The sequence below is a fragment of the Bubalus kerabau genome, chromosome 2, assembly GCF_029407905.1.
Source record: "Bubalus kerabau isolate K-KA32 ecotype Philippines breed swamp buffalo chromosome 2, PCC_UOA_SB_1v2, whole genome shotgun sequence".
NCBI lineage: Eukaryota > Metazoa > Chordata > Mammalia > Artiodactyla > Bovidae > Bubalus > Bubalus kerabau.
In genome coordinates, this window is record NC_073625.1 from 115,586,902 (window position 1) to 115,597,056 (window position 10,155).

General features: G+C 46.8%; 1 protein-coding gene across 1 annotated transcript in view; it reads left to right on the top strand.

Annotated features, from left to right (window-relative positions):
* The window catches only part of UMPS (uridine monophosphate synthetase), a 52,046-nt gene extending 47,252 nt beyond the window's left edge, over positions 1 to 4,794 (top strand). Inside the window, exon 6 of the mRNA XM_055568457.1 lies at positions 4,250 to 4,794. Coding sequence (XP_055424432.1) covers positions 4,250 to 4,419 — 170 coding nt within the window. The 3' untranslated portion in view covers positions 4,420 to 4,794. The remainder of the gene's footprint in view (positions 1 to 4,249) is intronic.
* Positions 4,795 to 10,155: the final 5,361 nt, after the last annotated feature.

Here is a 10,155-nt window from a genome sequence, read left to right on the forward strand (position 1 = left end):
GGGTACTATGCTAAGTGAAATAAGTCAGAGAAAGACAAATACTATATGATCGCTTATATATGTAAGCTAAAAACCAAAAGAACAAGCTCATAGACAAAACAGATTGCTTGCTCCCAGAGTTTTAGGGTGGGATGGATGGGATAGATGGAATGGACGAAGGGGGTCAAAGGGTAGAGACTTGAAGTTACAGAGTAAGTCATGAGGATGTAATGTACAACATGCCAAATTTGTTGCTGTTTGAAAGTTGTAAATCTTAAAAGTTCTTATCACAAGAGAAAAAAAATTCTGTGGTTATATAAGGTCAGTCAGTTCAGTTGCTCAGTCATGTCCGATTCTTTGCAACCCCATGAACTGCAGCACGCCAGGGCTCCCTGTCCATCACCATCTCCCGGAGTTCACTCAAACTCACGTCCATCGAGTTGATGATGCCATCCAGCCATCTCATCCTCTGTCATCCCCTTCTCCTGCCCCCAATCCCTCCCAGCATCAGAGTCTTTTCCAATGAGTCAACTTTTTGCATCAGGTGGCCAAAGTACTGGAGTTTCGGGTTTAGCATCATTCCTTCCAAAGAACACCCAGGGCTGATCTCCTTCAGAATGGACTGGTTGGATCTCCTTGCAGTCCAAGGGACTCTCAAGAGGCTTCTCCAACACCACAGTTCAAAAGCATCAATTCTTTGGTGCTCAGCTTTCTTCACAGCCCAACTCTCATATCCATACATGACCACTGGAAAAACCATAGCCTTGACCAGACGGACCTTTGTTGGCAAACTAATGTCTCTGCTTTTCAATATGCTATCTAGGTTGGTTATAACTTTCCTTCCAAGGAGTAAGCATTTTTTAATTTCATGGCTGCAGTCACTCACCATCTGCAGTGATTTTGGAGCCCCCCAAAATAAAGTCTGATACTGTTTCCACTGTTTGCCATGAAGTGATGGGACCAGATGCCATGATCTTCTTTTCTGAATGTTGAGCTTTAAAGCCAACTTTTTCACTCTCCTCTTTCACTCTCATGAAGAGGCTTTTTAGTTCCTCTTCACTTTCTGCCATAAGGGTGGTGTCATCTGCATATCTGAGGTTATCGAAATTTCTCCCGGCAATCTTGATTCCAGCTTGTGCTTCCTCCAGCCCAGCGTTTCTCATGATGTACTCTGCATAGAAATTAAATAAGCAGGGTGACAATATACAGCCTTGACGTACTCCTTTTCCTCTTTGGAACCAGTCTGTTGTTCCATGTCCAGTTCTAACTGTTGCTTCCTGACCTGCATATAGGTTTCTCAAGAGGCAGGTCAGGTGGTCAGGTATTCCCATCTCTTTCAGAATTTTCCACAGTTTATTGTGACCCACACAGTCAAAGGCTTTGGCATAATCAATAAAGCAGAAATAAATGTTTTTCTGGAACTCTCTTGCTTTTTCCATGATTCAGCAGATGTTGGCCATTTGATCTCTGGTTCTTCTGCCTTTTCTAAAACCAGCTTGAACATCAGGAAGTTCACGGTTCAGGTATTGCTGAAGCCTGGCTTGGAGAATTTTGAGCATTACTTTACTAGTGTGTGAGATGAGTGCAATTGTGCGGTAGTTTGAGCATTTTTTGGCATTGCCTTTCTTTGGGATTGGAATGAAAACTGACCTTTCCCAGTCCTGTGGCCACTGCTGAGTTTTCCAAATTTGCTGGCATATTGAGTGCAGCACTTTCACAGCATCATCTTTGAGGATTTGAAATAGTGCAACTGGAATTCCATCACCTCCACTAGCTTTGTTCATAGTGATGTTTCCTAAGGCCCACTTGACTTAACATTCCAGGATGTCTGGCTCTAGGTGAGTGATCACACCATCGTGATTATCTTGGTCATGAAGATCTTTTTCATACAGTTCTTCTGTGTATTCTTGCCACCTTTTCTTAATATCTTCTGCTTCTGTTAGGTCCATACCCTTTCTGTCCTTTATCGAGCCCATCTTTGCATGTTCCCTTGGTATCTCTAATTTTCTTGAAGAGATCTCTAGTCTTTCCCATTCTGTTGTTTTCCTCTATTTCTTTGCGTTGATCGCTGAGCAAGGCTTTCTTATCTCTCCTAGCTATTCTTTGGAACTCTGCATTCAGATGCTTATATCTTTCCTTTTCTCCTTTGCTTTTCACTTCTCTTCTTTTCACAGCTATTTGTAAGGCCTCCTCAGACAGCCATTTTGCTTTTTTGCATTTCTTTTCCATGGGGATGGTCTTGATCCCTGTCTCCTGTACAATGTCACGAACCTCCATCCGTAGTTCATCAGGCACTCTATCTATCAGATCTAGGCCCTTAAATCTATTTCTCACTTCCACTGTATAATCATAAGGGATTTGATTTAGGTCATACCTGAATGGTCTAGTGGTTTTCCCTACTTTCTTCAATTTAAGTCTGAATTTGGCAATAAGGAGCTCATGATCTGAGCCACAGTCAGCTCCTGGTCTTGTTTTTGCTGACTGTATAGAGCTTCTCCATCTTTGGCTACAAAGAATATAATCCATCTGATTTCAGTGTTGACCATCTGGTGATGTCCATGTGTAGAGTCTTCTCTTGTGTTGTTGGAAAAGGGTGTTTGCTATGACCAGTGTGTTCTCTTGGCAAAATTCTATTAGCCTTTGCCCTGCTTCATTCCGTATTCCAAGGCCAAATCTGCCTGTTACTCCAGGTGTTTCTTGACTTCCTACTTTTGCATTCCAGTCCCCTGTAATGAAAAGGACATCTCTTTTGGGTGTTAGTTCTAAAAGGTCTTGTAGGTCTTCATAGAACTGTTCAACTTCAGCTTCTTCAGCATTACTGGTTTGGGCATAGACTTGGATTACTGTGATGTTGAATGGTTTGCTTTGGGAACAAACAGAGAGATCATTCTGTTGTTTTTTAGATTGCATCCAAGTACTGCATTTCGGACTCTTTTGTTGATTATGATGGCTATTCCATTTCTTCTAAGGGATTCCTGCCCGCAGTAGGAGATATAATGGTCATCTGAGTTAAATTCACCCATTCTAGTCCATTTTAGTTTGCCGATTCCTAGAATGTCGATGTTCACTCTTGCCATCTCCTGTTTGACCACTTCCAATTTGCCTTGATTCCTTGCCTGGCAAATCCCATGGACAGAGGAGCCTGGTAGGCTGCAGTCCATGGGGTCTCTAGGAGTTGGACACGACTGAGCGACTTCACTTTCACTTTCACTTTCATGCATTGGAGAAGGAAATGGCAACCCACTCCAGTGTTCTTGCCTGGAGAATCCCAGGGACGGGGGAGCCTGGTGGGCTTCCGTCTATGGGGTCACACAGAGTCGGACACAACTGAAGCGACTTAGCAGCAGCGGCAGCATGGACCTAACATTCCAGGTTCCTATGCAATATTGCTCTTTACAGCATCGGACCTTGCTTCTATCACCCGTGCTTTGGCTCCATCCCTTCATTTTTTCTGGAGTTGTTTCTCCACTGATCTCCAGTAGCATATTGGGCACCTACTGACCTGGGGAGTTCCTCTTTCAGTATCCTATCATTTTGCCTTTTCATACTGTTCATGGGGTTCTCAAGGCAAGAATACTGAAGTGGTTTGCCATTCCCTTCTCCAGTGGACCACATTCTGTCAGACCTTTCCAGGTGTTGACTAGACTTACTGTGATGATGTATCCAAATACTGTTTCCAAATACATTCATAATGTATAATGTGTCCAAATACTGAGTCATGATGTACACCTGAAACTAATGTCATGTGTCAGTTACACTTCAGTAAAAAAGAATTCTTAAAGAAAAAAAAAAAAAAAAAAGCCAGAATTAAGAATTAGGATCTGTACATAATCGAAGCATTTGGTAGAGTTGCAGGGAAAGCTTCAAACATGTGGTTGTGGTCAGGGCAGATGCCTTATGAGGACTTTTCCAACAGCGTGGCACAGTGATTCTAAAATGTATACTAAATAGTCTTGAATTGTGAGGTAATTTTATTGCATTATATTTAGTATTGAACCTTTTAGGGCAAAATAAATTTTTTTTTATACTGTTAAAGTGTAAATGCTCTAAAATTAGACATCAAAAAGGAATTGGTGAGCATCTGTTTCCATTGTGGAGATCTCTGGCCAGTTTAAGAGTCTCTTCACCTGCCTTTATTCAGTTGCTGTGTAGAAGGGGCATGGTGAACAAGAGCATATTCTTATTTAAATCAGGTTCGATACTTCTCAGAAAGGTGACGTTTCAGGTTTTTTTCATTTTCTGTATTAAACAGACTTCTTTGTGTTTGTAGGTGATAATCTCGGCCAGCAGTACCACAGCCCACAAGAAGTCATCGGCAAACGAGGCTCTGATATCATCATTGTGGGCCGGGGCATAATAGCATCAGCTAATCCGCTGGAAGCAGCCGAGATGTACAGAAAAGCTGCTTGGGAAGCTTACTTGAGTAGACTTGCTGTTTGAGCCTCTTGGATGTGCTTTTGGGATGGCCCAGGAGATAGATACATGGACTCCTGAGATGCCACTGGCTTGAAACAATAAGCAGCCTTTAATCCTGCTTGGATTTGTCCATGGGTCCTGTGTGGAACTGGAGTTACCACGGTCGACAGGAAATATCGAATGACTTGTGATCACTACGCTGTCACTGTCATCAGTTCAAGATTTCGTTACTGAGACTGATGCTAGTTAGGCAGTCAAACCCCATTCTGTCAGAATGTCACATTTGAGGACTGTGCCCCCCTCCCCCCCCCACCATCTCCAGATCAGACCTTTTGATTCTTTTAACTGCCGTGATACAGAAATTTTAAGTCATAAGGAGCTTAAAACCAGTACAACATTTCTGGGTCCTTTATTCTCTAATGTGGTACCCTAATAATACTTAAATATTAGCCATTCTGCCTAAAAGTAATAGACCAGGTGTGTACATGGTGCTAGCTCCCAGCACTGCTAACCACTCACTCACGGGAGAGGGCCTGCTGGGGAAGCAGGAGATGAGCCCCTGAAGCCTGTGTCTGGCTTTCATTGCAACATGGAGAGGGCTTCTCTGTTACACATGGAGCAGCTGCTCTTTCATTTATTTAAAAAGACAACAGTGTCAAGAGGTCTGAGGTTTCACTTGGAAGTTTGTCAGGGGATCCCACATGATTGTCCCAAAGGGCATCGCTAGAGAGATGTCAGCCTTCAGATTCAGAAATAGAAAGGAGCCCAGCAACAGAGGGTTGAAGTTGGTAGTGACAACCATCCGGGTTTCCACAGTGGAGGCGCTGGGCACATCCACCTTTCCTCACACATGCGGCAGTTAGACAGCCCTCTTATTCTGGCCACAACTGCACTTTTTCCTAGAAGTTCTCAGTTTCTGGATGATCCCTGTTCTCCAAAGAAATTGGTCTGTTCAGGAAGCATCTTAGAGGGGAGTGAAGGATATGGGCTCAGATGATCATTTTGAAATGGCCCCATTTAAGGCTTATCTTAGAGTCTACACTTAATCACCTCTGCCCCAAAGTCCAGTTCAGCTTCGGGTCCCAGTGCTGCAGCTCCAGAGAAGTCCCCTCTGGGAAAGGGAAATGATCACAGAATAAGGTTGGAAGGAAATGGAAGAGGTGTGACCTTGGGGCTACTCTGGAGGAGCTGAAAGTTAGAAATTGTCTTCAAAGTCTTGGTGACCTCAAGGCTGAGAGACCTTTGCAGTAATGTGCTGAGATTCTTGCACTTCAGCATGCATCAGAATCACGTAGAATCTCAGTCAGTCAGATGCTGGCCCAGCTCCAGTGTTTCTGCCTCTGGGTAGTTCTAGGACAGGACATGAAAGTTTGCATTTCTAACAAGTTCTCAGGCGATGCTAATTCTGGTGCAGGCACCACACTTGGAGCATCACCGCCCTGCTTCGTCACATTTTTCTTCTGCAATAAGGCGGTCGTGGGGTCTCCACCTCCTGCTGAGAAACCCACTCCTGCCGTAAGCAGTTCTGGTACTGAGGTTCACTCAGGCCCCTTCTCAGGGGTAATGAAGGGAATTCAGGAGCATCAAAGAACTACCCGGGCCCCACCATCAGAGATTGGTTTAGCAGACAGGCGATGAAGCCTGGAAATCTGCATTTGTAACAGGTACTTCAGGTGATTTTGATGTTTTTCAAGACTAAGCCCAGCGCAGACATTCTGGAATCATGAAACTTTGAAGCACAAATTGACTAAGACAAGACAAAGAAGAATTTGGCTGTCCAGGAGCTGTGAGGGGGCTATTCAGCCTAGACCTATTTTAGAGGCATTTTTGATAGTTTAGCCCTTTTGTGGTCAAGGAGTATTGAAAACACCCGACGTAGTGAAGAATGTGGGGACAGCCCTCACAGGACACCCAAAACAACATCTGAGAGCAGTGGGAGTGGGCGATATGAACACTGGCCTCTCCTCCACTCCAGGTCTTTAGTACAGCAAAGGGCAGCGGATGTGTAGTGCTACACGAGCCTCAGAACCCTGGTCCTCTCCTCAGTTTAGAGCTACAGGCGTACAGACACTGTTCACAACCAGCTTGTGAGCAACACAGGCCCAGGGCTCAGAACCAGCTCACTTGCGCCCATGCTGATGTGGACCGCCACCAGCCTCTGGAAAACGGGCACCGGAGGGTGCGGATGGCAGCCTGAGGACACAGCTCGCACTCACCTACTTCTGAACCTAATGCTGCTGGGTTCGTGCAGGCAAGGCCCAGAAGCACCCCCGTGATCCTGTGAGGTGGGTGGACACAGGAGCAAGAGTGGGGAGGCTCAGGGCTAGGATGCACGCTCGTGTGTGTGGGTGTCAGAGCACCAACTGGATGGCCCTTGCTTGGGAGGAGCTGAGGTTTCCGACAGCCCGTTCTGGTGACCGCAGTGCTGACCCATAGATGCAGTCCGTGGGCCTCCTACCAACGATAGGTCTGCTGCTACATGAGGGTCAAGTGCTAGCTGGGGCGTGGGGGTTGGGGTGGTGAAAGGGACGAAAGAAAGTACCTGAGGAAATCCAGCAACCAGGGGAGGAAAGCAAAGAGAACCGCCTGTGATAGGTATAAGCTCTAAGAGCGCAGGGATTTCACCTGCTCAGTGCAGGAGCTGGAGCAGGCCCAGCAAGTGCTTCTGAATGAAAGTGAGCGTAGGGCCTTCTGGGGAAGGGGGGCAGCCACAGGAAGCAGACCCACTGCAGGATAACAAGAGGAGGATGGCAGTTTGTGTGTGTTGGGGGGCCCCGGCACAGGGTGGGGGTCGCTGAAATGAAGATTTCTGCCATGATTTGAATGTGAAAATTAGGTGGAAACATTTCAAGATGGTATAATATTGAGAACTACATCTGTGGGCGGGAAGGTCAAGTGGAAAACATACCAAAATTCAAAACAAAGGGACAAAGAAATGGAAATAATGAGGGAGTAGATGAGAGGCTTAGAGAACAGATTCATGAATATAAAGAGGAAAAGACAATGTAAGGACAGGAAGTAATCATAATTGAGGAAAGTTTCCACAGTCATGAAAAAATACTTGCGTCTGCAGAAGCAAAGGGCCCACTAAGTTCTAGGCGGGTGTTATGGACAAAGGTGTATACCTGGACACATCTGTCAATATGACTGAATTTCAAGGATGGAAAATGTATAAGCATCTCGAGGAATAATCCCTTGCAAAGGGAGGGAATCAACTGGGCTTGAGAAAGGCCCATCACAACCAGGAATCCTGAGCCCAGCCACATGATCCATCCAGCTGTGGCAGCCTGGCTGTGAGCATTCATGGTGCACCTCAGTGCTCCGATTCATGAAAAGGCTCACTGGGGGAGGCTGGGAGTGCACAGGTGGGTGGGGGTGGGGTGGGGGGGTGCAGGGGAGGAATCTGGCAATATTGGGACCAGTCACCCACTGATGTAGTGACTTACATATCCCAGAATCTTAGGAAACTTGAGTTTGAAAGCTCTCTGCTACTGCTGCTGCTAAGTCGCCTCAGTCGTGTCCGACTCTGTGCGACCCCATAGAGGGCAGCCCACTAGGCTCCCCCGTCCCTGGGATTCTTCAGGGAAGAACACTGGAGTGGGTTGCCATTTCCTTCTCCAATGCATGAAAGTGAAAAGTGAAAGTGAAGTCGCTCAGTCGTGCCCGACTCTTAGCGACCCCATGGACTGGAGCCTACCAGGCTCCTCCATCCATGGGATTTTCCAGGCAAGAGTACTGGAGTGGGGTGCCATTGCCTTCTCCGTGAAAGCTCTCTAGAGGTCATCTAATCTGATAACCCCATTTCACAGATAAAATTGAAGCCCACTGGAAAATGACTGGGCTTCCCTGGTAACTCAGAAGTTAAAGAATCCGCCTGCAATGCAGGAGACCTGGGTTCAATCCCTAGGTTGGGAAGATCCCCCGGAGAAGGAATGGTACCCACTCCAAGGTTGCAGAAGAGCCAATTACAGGCAGAGTAAGAATTAGAATCCCTGTCCTTACCCTCCAGTTGGTAATTTTGTTCTCACACTTTCTGTAAAGTAGATAATATTCAACTTTCCTCCCTTTTCTGTCAACATGCAGATACATCCTATAAGATTCTTCCATCATTTAACCTGGGCTTCCCTTGTGGCTCAGCTGGTAAAGAATCCACCTGCAATGTGGGAGCTGCTGCTAAGTCACGTCAGTCGTGTCCGACTCTGTGCGACCCCATAGACAGTAGCCCAACAGGCTCATCTGTCCCTGGGATTCTCCAGGCAAGAATACTGGAGTGGGTTGCCATTTCTTTCTCCAATGCATGAAAGTGAAAAGTGAAAGTGAAGTCGCTCAGTCATGTCAGACTCTTAGCGACCCCATGGACTGTAGCCTACCAGGCTCCTCTGTCCATGGGATTCTCCAGGCAAGAGTAGGAGACCTGGGTTCAATCCCTGGGTTGGGAAGATCCCCTGGAGAAGGGAAAGGCTACCCACTCCAGTATTCTGATCTGGAGAATTCTATAGACTGTATAGTCCATGGGGTCGAAAAGAGTCAATTTATTGAACACGGAATGAACCCAATATACATCATCCCAGTTATTAAGGAACTTACTAAAGGTTCAAAGGTACTTCCATACCATCCTGAGACACACAGCTAGTCTTTCCTTCCACTGCTGAGACCTGGGCCCCTTTGCTGCAGTGCTACAATATCAGCACCCAGACACATCTCTCCTCAGACCGCAAAACACAAAGAAACTGTATGGGGCTGAGCGCATGTGCAGTTGGGGCAAATTCTGGACAAAAGATACAAAGGGACCAAAAACCCAGCTGCCACTTTTGAAAAGCCTGGAGCAAAAAAGCAGGGGGTCAGAAGCAAAAGCAGGGAGCTGCGCATGGCCCCTGCACACAATACCACCTAAGGGGTGGGCAAACCACCCCTCCAGCCCAACCCCTGGACACACGCCTACCCTCATCCCATATAAGGAACGAGCTCACCCCCATCCCCACTCCACCCAGAAGCGAGCAAGAGAACCTGTTGATTGTTCTCCCTTGCCCCTGCTGCAGCAGGGACCTCAATAAAGCCTTGCCTGAATTTCTTGTCTGGCCTCTGATTAATTTCTATTGATTCAGGAGGTCAAGAACCCTAGCTGGTAACATACTTTGTGGTGCCCAACGTGGGGCTTGTCCCCTTCTGGGGAGAGGATCTGGGCACCTCTGGGAATACTGAGCACAGCTTCTCCATGGGTGACAAGTGACCAATTGAATCTTTCAGTGTCAACATGTTCGGTAAGTCTGGCCTCCTGCCCTCATCCAAGCAGCACTTCCCCCCTCCCTTTGTCCTTTTTCCCTTTCCCTCTCCTGAAATCTCTCTACTTCTGTGTCCTCTCTGTCCTCTCCTCCCTCTGTCCCATGCTTCTGAGACGTCGGCAGCTACAGCATCGCTCCTCTCAGCATCGCTCCTCTCAGCACTGCTCCTCTCAGCACCGCTCCTCTCAGCATCGCTCCTCTCAGCTCTCTCTGCAGTAATGGCGCCCTTGATGGTGACAAGCAGAGGTGGAAGAGGCGCGCTTCACACCGTGTAGACCTTGGTCCAGCGGGCTCTCCCTGACCAAAGATTTATGAGAGTGATAGAGGTTTAAACCTCATATCGTGTAGTGGCTCGAAATCTGATTCTCCCCAATATTCTCGCCTGTATTTTCCTTCCACCAAGAAAAGTCCCCTGGGAACGGGCTGAAGCAGCAGATTTCCATATACTGATGTACTTATGGGTGAGAGTCCCACGTAT